General features: G+C 34.6%; 1 protein-coding gene across 12 annotated transcripts in view; it reads right to left on the minus strand.

Annotated features, from left to right (window-relative positions):
* Nucleotides 1-15,587, minus strand: part of CSPP1 (centrosome and spindle pole associated protein 1) — a 168,827-nt gene that overhangs the window by 50,989 nt on the left and 102,251 nt on the right. For all 12 annotated transcript variants that reach the window (XM_082719108.1, XM_082719112.1, XM_082719113.1 and 9 more), the window contains 3 exons: nucleotides 11,266-11,395; nucleotides 9,041-9,188; nucleotides 155-307 (listed from right to left, as the gene is read on the minus strand). In XM_082719108.1, the coding sequence (XP_082575234.1) occupies nucleotides 155-307; nucleotides 9,041-9,188; nucleotides 11,266-11,395 (431 nt within the window). The remainder of the gene's footprint in view (nucleotides 1-154; nucleotides 308-9,040; nucleotides 9,189-11,265; nucleotides 11,396-15,587) is intronic.

Here is a 15,587-nt window from a genome sequence, read left to right on the forward strand (position 1 = left end):
GAAAAGGTATTATGAATAACATATAATGCTTCCTGACTCAGTGTAACCAAGTTTTCAAAATCACAATATGACCTTTGTCAGGCAAGAGAAGAGAAATGCTATGGAACAACTTTAGAAATGTCAACAAACAAAAAAATAGAATGTGATTAAAAACCTGAGTTTTTATTTGTAGAATCTTCTAGGTTCTCAGCATTTGAGGTGGCTAAATTTTGGTCTAGAGATACAACAGCCCTTTTATCTTCATATGTTCTTGCATCTGGGTTATGGTAGGCATCTATATTTTGTCTGTGCATCCTATTCAAATCAGCTGAGAGGGAAAAATAAGCCATTTATTTCAACACATACACTTTTGTAATTAGTATGCTTAATACATTTTCTAAAAGTAGAGAATCAGAGAGAAAACAAGACAGAGTTGGAATAAATCAATGGTGTCTTGAAGCCCTGAAAATAGAAACAGAATTATTAAAACTTCTAAGATTTTCAAAAAATAACTTATAAAACAAACTCAAAATCAGTAGAGAGCTTAAGAATGTCAGTAGATCTTTGACAACTCATAAAAACTATATTCGTATCTATGTTACTTAAGAAGTTGGCATCTCTTTAATATAGAACAGCAACAATTCAAAACAAGTCATAGTGACATTTCTTCAAACACGTTAGTATTTCTAATGAAAAAATATAATCATGTACCACAGAGTTTTAAAGTATATCCATAAACTCTTTTGATGGTCTTCCCTTAAAAGATGGAGTTCAATTCCCCTCCCTTTAAGCATAAGCCAGAGTTAGTAACTCACTTCTTATGAATAAAATATTGCAGGATGATGGCATATGACTTCCAAGACTACTTCATAAAAGACATTATGGTTTCCATTTTGCTTGATCTACTGGATCACTTACTCTGAAGAAAGCCAGCTACTCTATCATAATGGCACTAATGGAACCCTATGGAAAGGCCCCTATGACAAGGAACAGAGGCTTCCTGAGCCATGTGAGGGAGCCATATTGAAAACAGATTCTCCAGTCCCAGTCAAGCCTTCATATGACTATAGCCCTAGGTGCTATTTTGGACCCCAAACTCATGAAAGATCCTGAGATAGAAATACCCAGCTAACCCATTCAAAAACTGACTTACAGAACCCCAAGATAATGTCTGTTACATTAAAACATTACACATTGCATAATTTGTCACAAAGCAGTAGATACAACACACAGATCACAAAAATCTGAGCACAAAGAATCAGGTAAAACAACAAGTCAATCTTAAAAACAAGCTGTAACAAAATAAAAAATAGTTCTTCTCCAAAAAACAACTGGGATAATAAGGGACTAGCTGAAATCACAGAGAAACTGATTGCAAAAAGAACTACCAAGAACTGGTAAGGCAAAAGTAGCTAGGTGCTCCTGCAATCATCACCAAATCCCGGGATCTATCCCATCACTAAATTCTGGATATGGAAGGTAAATGAAAACAGAAGGATGATGATAAAATTGAGGTCATGAACTAACAGCTGTGGTCCTTAAAGTCACCAAATTACATAAAAAAAACTCAAATAGGAGATCACTATCTCATCATCCAATATTCACTAGAACAGCATAAGAGCACTCCATATAAATGAGAAGTCACTATAAATAACAATACATACAGTATTCTTCCATTTTCTATTAGAAGAGTATGGTATATCAAGCTCGCTCCTTCTAAGATGATAACCTGAGCTCTGTTACCAAATTAATGAGTGTTCAGGGAATGCAATCTCATTTTGATATTCACTTAGACAAACCATAAATTAAGAGATAAATGTTCTATAAGTAAACAAACACATGAACATGTGTTACTTCACTGTTGTGATTATACACAGTCCTCTCAATGTCAATAAGTGAATGTATTTATGTAAAAAGAAAGTGATGTCAGCAGAGTGTATAATTAGTTAAGACTATCAGATTAAACAATCACAACAACTCCATATTGCTACTTATTGGAAAACACTATCAATCAAGTAGTCACTCCTTGTCTGTCTTTCCGTGAGGTGGTTTGAATAATCAAAGGTTTAAAATCAGCTAAAAATCAAAATTAAAAAAAGGGCTTTGGTGAAGAGTATAATTTGCCAACTGCAAAGATGCCACTGAAAAATGGCCTTTATTTAAAATGTATACCATATCATTTAATATAAAACTACTAGCATTGCAGAATAATTCTACAAAGAAAAGAATAACAAAAGAAAATATTATAGATTAACAAATGGGAAAAAAGTCCTACTCTCTGAACAATTTATCAGACCAGGACTAAATCATGTGATAGCTACAGTAAACAATACTTGAAACTTTTTCACTCCTTATTTAATTATCTTTTTTTATAAGCCTAAATACTTTGAAATTAAAATTTTATTTTTTTAAGATTTAGTGATTTACTTTAGAGAGACAGACAGCAAGCATGCACATGCATGACCTGGGAGAGGAGCAGAGGGAGAGAGAGGAGAGGAGGAGACTCCTATCTGAGCACAGAGCCCACCAGGGTGTTTGATCCCATGACCCTGATACCATGATGGTGCTCAATTCCATGATATTGATATCATGATCTAAGCCAAAATCAAGACTCAAACAATCAACTGACTAGCCACCCAGGCGCCCCACCAAATTAATTTTGTGAGTTAGCTGTTGGTTGATGGAAAATACCAAAACATTTTAAGAAAATGTCTGAAAATATTTCTATAGACCCAAGATTATTCAGCAATCATGATTAATTATACAAACTCTTCTACAAGTCAATTCAGAGAGCTAAAGAAAATTTCCAACCCTAATTTCACTAATACCACATATTTCAAAATTAACTTACAATATACACACTTAAGATCACAGTCTCTAAGGCAAATGAAAATCTAACTGGTGACTTATAAAATAAATCTCATGAACTTAAAAATATTAAAATAACAAAAATTATATTCTCTGAACAAAAGAGAACATATACTAGAAGTGATCAGAAGAAAGTTACCTGGAAAATACCCAAATATATGGAAATTTTAAAAACTCAGGTCTAAATAATAGGTCAAAGGAAAATCACAAAATTAGAAAAGTTAATTGAATGAAAATGAAAATACCACATATCAAAATGTGTGCTACAGTTAAAGCTATACTCAAAAAAAAATTTATAACATTTTTATTTATTTATTTAAAAAAAATTTTTTTTAAAAAGGAAGAAAAAGAAAATTCCCTGCCCAGATGGCTTCACTGGTAAATTCTAGCAACAAAACAGGAAACTTTTCCCTACTCATGTTGATGCCAGGATCAAAGAGCAGCTCAACATTTAAAAAATTAGTCAATGTGGGGCACCTGGGTGGCTCAGTTGGATTAAGTGTCTGCCTTAGGCTCAGGTCACGATCCCAGAGTCCTGGGATCGAGCCCCGTTTCAGGCTCCCTGCTCACCACAGAGTCTGAGCTTCTCCCACTCCGGTGGCCTGCTGCCCTGCCTACTTGTGCTATCTCTCTCTGTCAAATAAAAAATTTTAAAAAATCTTTTAAAAAATTAGCAATGTAACTCACCATGTATCAATAAAGAAAGATGTAATTATCACTTCAAAAGATATAGAAAAGCACTTGACAAAATTCAACATATATTCATGTGAAAAGTATGAGGAAGAATAGAAGAGAATGTCCTAGACCTGATTAAAGAAAAAAATCTACGAAAAAACCTACAGCCAACATTATACCGACTGGTGAAAAGACTGAATACTTTCCACCTAAAATCAGATAAGACAAGGCTATCTGTTCTCATGATTTCTAAGCATTGTACTGGAGTTCCAAACAAGTGTAAAACACAAACAAAATAACTAAAAGGTACGGAAAGAAGGCAATGGAAAGGAAGAAGTGAAACTGTTTGCAAATAACATGATTGCCTACATTAAAAAATCCCAAAAAACCTACAAAAAAAAAAAACTACTAAAACTAATGCATTAAGAACACAGAAAAATCAACTGTATATACGAGCAATGAAAAAATGACTACTGATAATTTTAAATGTATTATTTAACATTTAAAATAGCATTAAAATACATGAAATACTTATGGATACAATTAACAAAACATATTACAATACCTGAAAACTGCAAAATACTGCTAAAAGATGTTAACTAAGAGTCAATAAGCAGATAAATATTCCACATTCATGGATCAAAAGACTCAATATAGTTAAGATGCTGGCTGTCCCAAATTGATCTTTTTGTAAATGAAATCTCAATGAAAATCCTACCACACTTTTTTATTGAGGTTGGCAAACTGATAGTAAAATTTCAATGAAAATGGAAGGGAGGGAAGTCAAGTAGACAAAACAATCTTGAGAAAGAAGAACAAAGTTGGGAGACTCACACTTCTCAATTTCAAAACTTACTACAAAGCTATAGTAATCAAGAGAGTATGATATGGGCATAAGGATAGACATCTAGATCAATGGAACAGAACATTAAAGGGTCCATAAATAATTTTGTGGTCAACTGATTTTCAGCAAGCACATCAAGGCAATTCAATGTACAAAATGTTCTAAAATTGACTTTGTGATTGTAGCACAGCTCTGTGAATATACTAAAAACTGCTGAACTGTATATTTTATTTTCTTTAAATATTTTATTTATTTGTTTGTCAGAGAGGGAGAGCAGCAGGCAGAGGGAAAAGCAGGCTCCCTCTAAGCAAGGGGCCCAATGTGGGACTTGATCTTAGGACCCCAAGATTATGACCCAGGCCAAAGAAAAATGCTCAGCCAACTGAGCCACCCAGGCATTGTATGTTTTAAAGGGATAAACATTTCATGGGAAATGAAAGCTCATTAAATTAAAATTTTAATTTCTCATTTAGAACACTATGCTAGATTACTGAAGATGTTAGCATTATGGGAAGCTAGGTGAAGGGTACACTCTATATCTTTGTAACTCTTCTCTAAGTCTTGAATTATTTCAAAATAAAAACTTTGTTTGCTTTTTTTAAAACCACAATGAGATGTCCTACCTACTTAATAGAAAGGCTAAATACAAGGACTGATGAGAATATAATGCAACCAGAAATCTTGTGCTTTGCTGGTAAGAATGCAAATTGGCACAACCACTTTGGAAAATGATCTAGCAGTTTCTTACAAAGTTAAATATACACTTACTTAATGGAATTCCCAGGAATTCCATTCCTATGCATCTAGCCAGGAAAGACGAAAATTTATGTGCACAAGAGCTGAAGGTAAATGTTTATAACAGCTTTATTTATAACAGCCTAAACTGTGAACAAGCCAAATACCCATCAACTGGTAAAAGGATACACAATCACGGTACCTCCACGTAGTAGAGTTCTATTTAGTAATAAAAAGAAGTAAACTACAGACACATACAACATGGATAAACCACTAAAACTAAGGAGAAAAGGATACAAAAGGCAAAAACTATTTTGTCAGAATGCAGATCAGAGGTGTTGGCAAGGGTTGGATAAACTGGAAATGTTCTGAATCTTGATTGTGACTGTGGGTCCTGGAATCAGTTGTCAAAACTCATTGAATAATACACTTTAAAAAGAATGAATTGTGTCATATGCAAATTGTGTCTCAATAATCACATAAAAACAAACATAAATCTAACTGGGGCAAATACTATACATAAAAGAAATACAAATATGAATCAAAGATGTGAAGAAACATTTAATCTAACTATTAATCAGTTAGAACTAAAATACTTCTGCTGTCTTTCAAATTGGTTAGGTATTTTTTAATTTTATTGATTTTTTTGGAGTAGTTTTTAAGAATTTTAACATATGATAGATTCATGTAACATCACTATCCCTAAAATCGTTTTAAGAATATACATGTATATAACCTTTAGAAAGGGGCTTCTTTCACTTAGCTTAAGTTCTTTGAAGAGTTTCAAGTTACTATGCGCATCAATAGTTCATTCCTTTAACTGCTAGGTAGCAAGCCATGGTATGAATGTACTACAGTTTGTTTAATCATTCACCCATTAAAAGTCATTAGAATATAGTTTATTTTATTGGAATTTAAAAAAAAAAGAACTTTAATGAAAAAGGAGCTAAGAGGAGAAACAGATTTTTAAGTGTCACACAAATAATAAAAATGAGAAATATTTACTTTAAAAGGGAGGGTTGATGCAAAAAAAAAAAGTTAGTGCTATTCTAGTCATCTGGGTAACAGATTTTAATATTTATTAATAACTACTTCCTGTTATAGACATCTTCCCCAAAGAGCTAAGGATAAACATTAAATTTCCTTAATTTCTTTGCAATAAAAGACCAAAGATAAAACAGGAGTAACTAGAGAAGCCAGAAGCCAAATTAAAGTGGGCCAACAGAAAGTACAGAAATTATATGATCTTGGTCATTATATGAAGTAAACAAGAATACAGATCTTTACAACATGTTTCAAATAGAATAGATAAATCACATTCCTTCCCTTCCCTCCCTCTCTAAAACAGATCAAGTTACAAACAGATAGCCCTTAAGGGATGAGTTTACCTGCTTTGAAAATACCATTTAAAAAAGAGTTCCACTGTATTTGATAAAATAATATACTTTTCTATCACATGGCATGACTGTCGCATTAAATAAGCAAAGTAAACATTACTGTTAAAAATGAAAAACACAGAAAAGTCTGCTTCATTACTATTAGGTCAAACAATTCTAAAGCAGTATTTTATAATTCAATAATCCATATTTATCCTACTCCCTACCACCAACTAAACACATACAGAACAACATAACTGTATTGCGTGAACTGGAAATAATCTTAGAGGCCAGCTTCAAAGTCCTAGGAAATTATTCTATTCCAGTGTTTACCAAAGTTTCAGGCATTTAAGCACCTCCTTCCCAGTAACTACTATGTTTCTATCAATTCACAATTTAAATTCACTACAGCAAAGACTTGACTAGATGCTTATCAATGTCATATCCTCTTCCTAGGCACTATAATTAGGTCTCCTTATAATTAGGTCTGAATATTGGAGCAAAGAGACAAAGCAATATTCCCTCCACCTCGAGACCAGAACCCCCCCAAAACTCTCAACTAATTCTCCCACCACTAAACCCTGTTTGGCTGCTAGAAGTGAAGGATTTCAAAGTGGATGAATGATACAAGAAAAGAGCCCTGAATTCCTGAGTTACCTCTTGGAGGAGACCCACTCAAAGAGCATCCGAATGAGACATAAGTGAGAAGTAACTTTTATAGCCTTAAGCTTTCAGCCACAAGCTTCTGATAATTAGGGGGTGTTTGTTAAAGCACTTTTTGTTAAATGCCTGAACTAATTAATACCTGTATTTTAAAAGGATATATTATAGCATTATCCAATGAAAAACCAGTTTTTTTTAATATATATTCAAATCAACAATTAATTTTTAAGATAAGAAATGTTTATCTATGTGTCATCTAAAATCACCTCATCTATAAAAAGAGTAAGAGTTCCAGTCTTCAAACCATGAACAAAGTATGAGGTGAAGATAGGAAAGGAACAAATCCTTTGGGAAGAAAAGATGTACCTTAGCAATTTAAGTGGGTCTCATACATCTTTTTAAAAAGCCATCTTTAACAAAGCAAAAGCATAATATTTAAGAACTCTTAATAACTCAATAACCAGAAAGTATTCTGACTACATCCCTCAACTATCCCTATAATAATGTGTAATACTTGAAGAACAAAATGAAATCTACATTTTTACCATTTACTGGGTTTCTAGTATTCATTTCTCTATTCTAATAAAACAATTTTCAAAAACCTATCTTTGTCTCTTTTTATCCTGATCTAAAAGTTAATCAGAGACCATCCCAATATACACAACAAGTTGTATAAGACCTTTTTTTTTTTTTTCAAAGAGCTGGCTGTTGTTGTTTTTATCTCAAACATTTAAGAGGGGAAGAGAGAGTATGTGAAAGTTGGGGGGGAGGTGTCAGGCAGAGGGAGAGAGAGAGAAAGAATCTAAAACAGGCTACACACCCAGCACAGAGACCAAGGTGGGACTCGATCTCACAACCCTAAGATCATGACCTGAGTTGAAATCAAGAGTCAGACGCTTAACCGACTAAAAGACCCAAGCACCCCTCTAGATCAAATATTTATGAGAGTAAATAACTTAAAGACAAATCAATATGTTTCTGCAACCTACCAGAAAGTTTCTGAGATCTGGTCTTTATTTTTCCATGGAGTCCTTGCACTGTGCAGGTATATGGCATTTATGAAATACTGCACCCCACAACTATTTCAGATCACTTATTTTAAATATGTCTTACTAGTTTAAAAAAAATTTTAATAAGAGTTTTGTTATTTTTACCAGGATGATTTTTTAAAAAAAAAATCTCTAACTACCGGTTTGGGTAAAAACCTGACAACTTGCTGGGGGGAGGGGGTTTGGGAGAAGGGGGTGGTATTATGGACATTGGGGAGGGTATGTGTTTTGGTGAGTGCTGTGAAGTGTGTAGACCTGGTGATTCACAGACCTGTACCCCTGGGGATAAAAATATATGTTTATAAAAAATAAAAAATTATATTAAAAAACAAACAAACAAAAAAAAAACCTGACAACTAACATGAGCTTTTCTCTGCAATTGAATTATTATCATTAGAGGATGAAAAAACATGTAATAGGGGCGCCTGGGTGGCTCAGTGGTTTTGGCTGCTGCCTTTGGCTCGGGTCATGATCTCAGGGTCCTGGGATCGAGCCCCGCATCGGGCTCCCTGCTCCGCAGGAAGCCTGCTTCCCTCTCTCTCTCTCTCTGCCTGCCTCTCTGCCTACTTGTGATCTCCGTCTTTCAAATAAATAAATAAAATCTTTAAAAAAAAAAAAAAGAAAAGAAAAGAAAAAACATGTAATAAAATTAAATGAATACTCAAAAAAAAAAAAAAAGACTTTCTAACCTGTTATTATATGTATTATAAAATATCTCTTTTGCATTAAGCTATATAAAAAGAGACCTTGCCTTACAGGCTATGATACTCACTTCTACCCCCCCACCATTCCTTTAAAAATTTAAAAATATTTCAGTTTCTTTTAAAAACAACAGATCAATGGAAACGTACTTATCAGATTTCCTTTTGCATCTCTCAGAGGAGCACCACCTCCACCTTTTCCCCAGGGGTTGTAACTTCTCATTTCAGCTTCTAATTTAGCTTCATATTCTTCTTTTTCTTCACGTTCTTTCTTCCTTCTTTCTTCTCTTTCCCGAATCTTGTTAATATTAAGAAACATTAGTATTAACAAGTATTCTGATACAAAAAGTTTAGTTTTAATATTAGATTTTATTTTTCTTATTAGAGAAAAAAACTGGATTTTTTTCTTTTTACACAATCTGCCACCCTATAAAATTTGAAATCACAAATCTATGGAATACCCAATTTAAAAACACTTCCTTGGCTAAAATAAACAGCTGTTGGTTCCTCATATCATTGCTTCCAGAGTGCTTTCCAGCCACTGATGCCAGCTCTAACTATACAAATTCTTCCTTCCCACCAACCTCTACCAGAGCTATTCCTTCCTAAACCTTACTAGTTGCATGAGGACCAACAGGATCTCCCTACTTCCGTTTTTCATCTACCCTGTTATGGGACCTGACCAGCCATAAACTACTCCCCACATCTCACCAGACCTACTCATTTTACCCTTGGAAACTCCACTCCCAGAGGTCAAGAGGTTGAAGGTTCAAAGCTATTCAGAGAATTCTGGGTTACTTTAAGTACAACTTTATGAAAGCATACAAAACAGTCTTTTCATCATCAAATATAAGCACAGGCTGGTCTCTAGGCATGGAAGGCAATGAAAAAGTATCTATGCTTTGGAAAGTTACTCTTAAAATCACAACCACAGGGGCACCTGGGTGATTCAGTGGTTTAAGCCTCGGCCTTCCGCTCAGGTCATGATCTCAGGGTCCTGGGATTGAGCCCCATGTCGGGCTCTCTGCTCGGCAGGGAGCCTGCTTCTCCTTCTCCCTCTGCCTGCCTCTATACCTACTTGTGATCTCTATTTCTCTGTCAAATAAATAAATAAAATCTTAAAAAAAAAAAAAATCACAACCACAAACACACACACACACACACTCACACACACACACACAGAAGTCATAACCACATCCATGGAAAATTTAAGCAACCACCCCACCAAGGCTAAGAGGTCATCACATACATGAAATAAAATTCTAGAGTTAGGCAATGTAGCTTTGCCAGTGGTGTTATTAATATGCTCATTTGAAAACAGATATAAATTCAATCTTTTATTGTAGAAATCTACCATCCAAAAAATAAAGCTGTAATTCTACCTTTAAAAAAATCCATTTTCAAGGAGGCTGCCCAAGTAAAATCTGAACAAAAAGAGCTTTAGAAAAAAATCCAAGTGGAATTTTACAGAGAAGTACTTCAGATGGACATATATCCACTAAGAGTTCCAGAATCCTCTCAGAGATATGGATACTCCCCTAAGAATCCCATATATTTGATATAATTACTTTTAAGCAAACTTTCTTAAAATATTACAAACTACAACAGAACCCATTATCCTCGTCCCTAAAAATGTTCTACTTTTTTCTCTTAGTTCATATTCATAGCCTCATTATTCTTATAGACTACAACATTCAGAATCATCTTCAAGCCCCCTGTTCTTTATCATTCCCTCTATCTAAGTCCTATCAATAAATCCCAGAGTTGTCTTCTAGATGCCCCCCCATCTTCCCTATCTAGTAAGGGCCTCCTTACCTCCTGTCTGGACTGCCTCAATAGTCTATAGAAAAGTTTTCTCTGCCACATTCTTCCCAATCATATACATCACAACTAGCTATCCCTCTAAAACTTAAAGGTATTCACATCAACTATTCTTTTCATTCTCTGGCTTAAACTTTCTTCCCTTAGGCTCTCTGTAACAGGATAAAACTGAAAATTCCTTATTAGTTAATCCTTCACAATCCAGCACACTATAATACTTCAGCCCCTCTCCCACATCAATTTCCATTCCCTGAATATGCCAGGAATTTAAAATGTATTCATTGTTTAACATGCAGTTCAAGTATCAACAACACATGAAGCCCTCCTAACTGCCAGGCATTTATTCTTATCTTGTGCTTTCAAAATGTGCTTCCAAAAGTATTCTAATCTAGCTGCACCAAAATTTATCATAGTGAAATATAAATGAGTGGTATTGCTTCTCCTCTGCCAAGCTGAGTTCAAAGAGACCACTGAGCTAACACATAAAATGTTCAACATTAAATGAATGAACGAATACAATGAATGATTGAATGAATGAATGAATGAATGAATACCTGTTGCTGCAAAGCTTCTTGGTAAGACTGAAGTGACTGTTTTGAAGGCTTTGGTTTATCTTCAAAAAACAATCCTGAATTTATTGCTCGATCACTTGTAATTTTCAGTTCATTCTGTCCAACCACATTCCTATATCAAGTACACAATAATTTTAATCCATCTATGACAAAACAAGAATACATTTCTCCTTTGAAATAGTATACTGTTTAAGCATGTTTAAAAACATGGAAAAATGTTTCCCTAAAGGTCAAGGAGAAATCCATAAGTAAATGTCCCCTTACTAAGCTCTCTCAACTATCTCTGTTTCACAGTTAATGGAACTCCCAAATTTATTAGATCTATTTCTTGACCCACATGACAGATACATGGGGGTAAAAACTTGCTGATAATACATCAAGCAGTACATATATGACTTATGCACTTTTCTGAATGTAGAGAAATAACAATATAAGTCTCCCAATATCATAACTAATAATTTATTTAATAAATGTACTCTAATATAAAGTAATAACTTCTTAGCCGTTTCAAGAATATTATTTGGGACAGACAGTAAAAAGTCTGTCCCAAATAATATTCAAATTTTTGAAAAGCCTGCAAAAAATCAAAAAAGGAAAGTTTAAAATACATTATGGTTACATAAATCTCAAGCAAAAAAGTGCTACCATTTTGAAGAAAGTAATACATTTAAAAATCTGAATTACAAAAGATAAACTCAAGTATTAGATTTATAATAAAACTATATATTTTTTAAAAGATTTTTATTTATTTATTTGACAAAGAAATCACAAGTAGGCAGAGAGGCAGACAGAGAGAGAAGGGGAAGCAGGCTCCCCATTGAGCAGAGAACCCGATGTGGGGCTCGATCCCAGGACTCTGGGATCATGACCTGAGCCGAAGGCAGAGGCTTTAACCCACTGAGCCACCCAGGTGCTCCGAATAAAACTATATTATTAAAGAGACTACAGGAGGCTTTTCATCTCCAAAAATATCCTCATTTCAAATAATGAGTTCCTTTTGTGTATCTAACTTATCCAATTTATTTACAATCTTCTATAAGGATAAACAGATATGTTTATGTATACTGTCTCACTGGATCATGAGAGGATAAAATGAAAGATGAGGATGGGGTGGCTGGGTGGCTCAGTCGATTAAGTGTCCAACTCTTAATTTCAGCTCAGGTCATGATCTCAGGGTCATGAGACTGAGCCCAGCGCTACCTGTGGAGTCTGAAGATTCTTTCCCTCTTCCTCTCTGCTTCCCTCCCCCCACAAAAAAATTTTTTTTAAAAAAAAGGAAGGATGAGGGGAGCCAGAGCAAATCATTCCTAAAAGATGTTAACTTTTTCTTTTTTTAAAAGGTTTTATTTATTTACTTGTTAGAGAGAGAGGGAAAGAAAGAGCGCACAAGCAGGGGAAGCAGTAGACATAAGGAGAAGCAGGATCCCTACTGAGCAAGATGCCCCATGTGGGTCTTGATCCCAGTACCCTGGGATTATGACCTAACCGAAGGCAGATGCTTAACTGATTAAGCCACCCAGGCATCCCTGTTAGACTTTTTAAGAGGAAGGGGGCTCTGCATGTGTGAATGGAAAAAGGTTGAAAGGGGTCATTTAAGACCAATCTCTCAAAACAAACTGGCTACAAATTCCAAAATCTAAAAGAACTTACGAAACTCAACACCCAAAAAAACAAAAAATCCAGTCAAGAGACGGTCAGAAGACATGAACAGACACTTCTCCAAAGAAGATATACAAATGGCCTACAGACTCATGAAAAAATGCTCCACATCACTCAGCAGCACAGTAATAGAAATCAAAACCACAAGGTGATACCACCTCACACCAGTCAGAATGGTTAAATTAACAAGTCAGGAAACATCAGATGTTGCTGATACTGTAAAGAAAAGGAAACCCGCTTACACTGTTGGTGGGAATGCAAACTGGTGTGGCCACTCCAGATAAAAGTATGAAGTTTCCTCAAGAAGTTAAAAATAGCACTGACCCAGGACTCAGCAATTGCACTGCTAGGTATTTATACAAAGGATGCACACACAGTGATCCAAAAGGGCACCTGAACTCTAATGTTTATAGCAGCAATGTCCACAACAGCCAAACTATGGAAAGAACCTAGATGTCCTTCGATAGAAGAATAGATGAAGGAAACGTGGCATATACGTGTGTGCGTGTGTGTATATATATATATATACACACACACACAAACACACACAAACAATGGAATATTTTATCAGCCATAATAAAGAATGAAATCTTACCAGTTACAAAAATGTGGATGGAACTAGAGGTATTATGCTAAGCATTATGCTAAGCAAAATAAGTCAGTCAGAGAAGGACAAATACCATATGCTCTCACTCATATGTGGAATTTAAGAAACAAAACAGATGAACATAGGAGAAGGGAAGGAAAAACAAAATAAGAGGAAAACAGAGAGCAAGGCAAACCATAAGAGACTCTTAACCATAAGAAATAAACTGAGGGTTGCTGGAGGGAATGTGGGTATGGAAATGGGAAAAACAGGTGACAGGTATTCAGGAGGCCACTTGATGTAATGAGCACTAGGGTGTTATATGCAAGTGATGAATCACTAAATTCTACCCCTGAAACTAGTAATACGCTACATGTTAACTAAACCAAATTTAAATAAAAAAAATTTTTTTTAAATAATTCATTCTTTTTTATGGCTGAACAGTATTTCATTTATATGGATATAATACATTTTATTTATCCATTTATGGACATTTGAACTGTTTATACATAGAAGTATTATGAATAATACTGTTACAAACATTCACATAGAAGTCTTTGTGTGTACAGATATTTACATTTCTCTTAAGTATATACCTAGGAGGACAATTCAAGTGATGTCTGATGAGCATATTTAACTTAAGAAACTGCCGTTTCCTAGAACTGCTTTCTACATAATAATTATGTATGCAGCAATGCTGTAAAACTATTAATTTAATATTTTATCAGCATTTTAAAAATAAATAGAAGAAAAAAATACATAAAGCTATACTTTATTCTTTTTTTCTTTTTTTAAGAGACGTTACAGATTTTACTGATGATACTGATGGCTTAAGACTAGTAGAATCTCTAAAACTCTGCCCGGCTTATGAGACCTGGGATGGAAATTATGCCAAAGGTGATTCTAAGTGTTGGGTAAAGTTGGAGCAGTGATTCCTGAGCAAATGAAAGCTCCTCTTCCTCTCTTCCTTTTTATCCATCTTTCTCTGGTGATTCAGAGCTCTTACTACTTAGATATCATCCAGACCTTGAAGTGCACCAGAGAGACGACAGTCAAATTTATTGACATGCAAGAAAAGAATGTGACAAAGAGGTTATTAAGGACAATGCCATGCCAATATCAAACTGGAGAAGTGGATGACAATGTCAAAGTTATAGGAAATAATTTGGTCTTCACTATATCCTCAGATGCCCATCAATGTATCTCCTAATTTTTGAGAAGGGAATCTCTGACATTTTGAGAATTTGATTAAAACCTACTTTCATTGCAGAAACATATGTATGAATGTATATATATATATATATATATATATATATATATATATCATACACACACATAAATTATGCATACAATATTTCAATGGATTTATATAGCCCCTCTGAAACCTACATACCTCATGTTAAGAAATCACAAACATCCTTTTCAGCTCTGAAGTTCTTTAATTTGGTCCTAAATAAAACCCTGCTCACCAAAAAGACAGTACTTTGTATAGTGGCAAACGTTGGTTTACAAAATAATTATAACCTCTTCTGTTATCACAAATCATTACAATGTAATTTTGATAAGTTGCCTAAAGTGTGGCAAAGAGTTAAGGCTTTGCAGCCAAAAAAAACTACTTTTAGATTTCTACCTTAATTGCTTATTCAGGGAGGACTTAGGGGAGTCACTTTATATAGCTGAGTTACAATTTCTTCAGCTGCAAATATTGATACATATAATGTATAATGCATATAATGACATGACAGTAGCATATACTATTCTATAAACTGAAATTGCTGCTATTATGATAATGTTTTAGTAAATGTGTATCCAATTTGAACAATTAAAATTCTAAGGGGGCGCCTGGGTGGCTCAGTGGGTTAAGCCGCTGCCTTCGGCTCAGGTCATGATCTCAGGGTCCTGGGATCGAGTCCCGCATCGGGCTCTCTGCTCAGCAGGGAGCCTGCTTCCCTCTCTCTCTCTCTGCCTGCCTCTCCATCTACTTGTGATTTCTCTCTGTCAAATAAATAAATAAAATCTTAAAAAAAAAAAAAAAAATTCTAAGGACAAGTCATCCAGC

This window comes from Mustela nivalis, assembly GCF_964662115.1.
Source record: "Mustela nivalis genome assembly, chromosome: 2".
Classification (NCBI taxonomy): Eukaryota; Metazoa; Chordata; class Mammalia; order Carnivora; family Mustelidae; genus Mustela; species Mustela nivalis.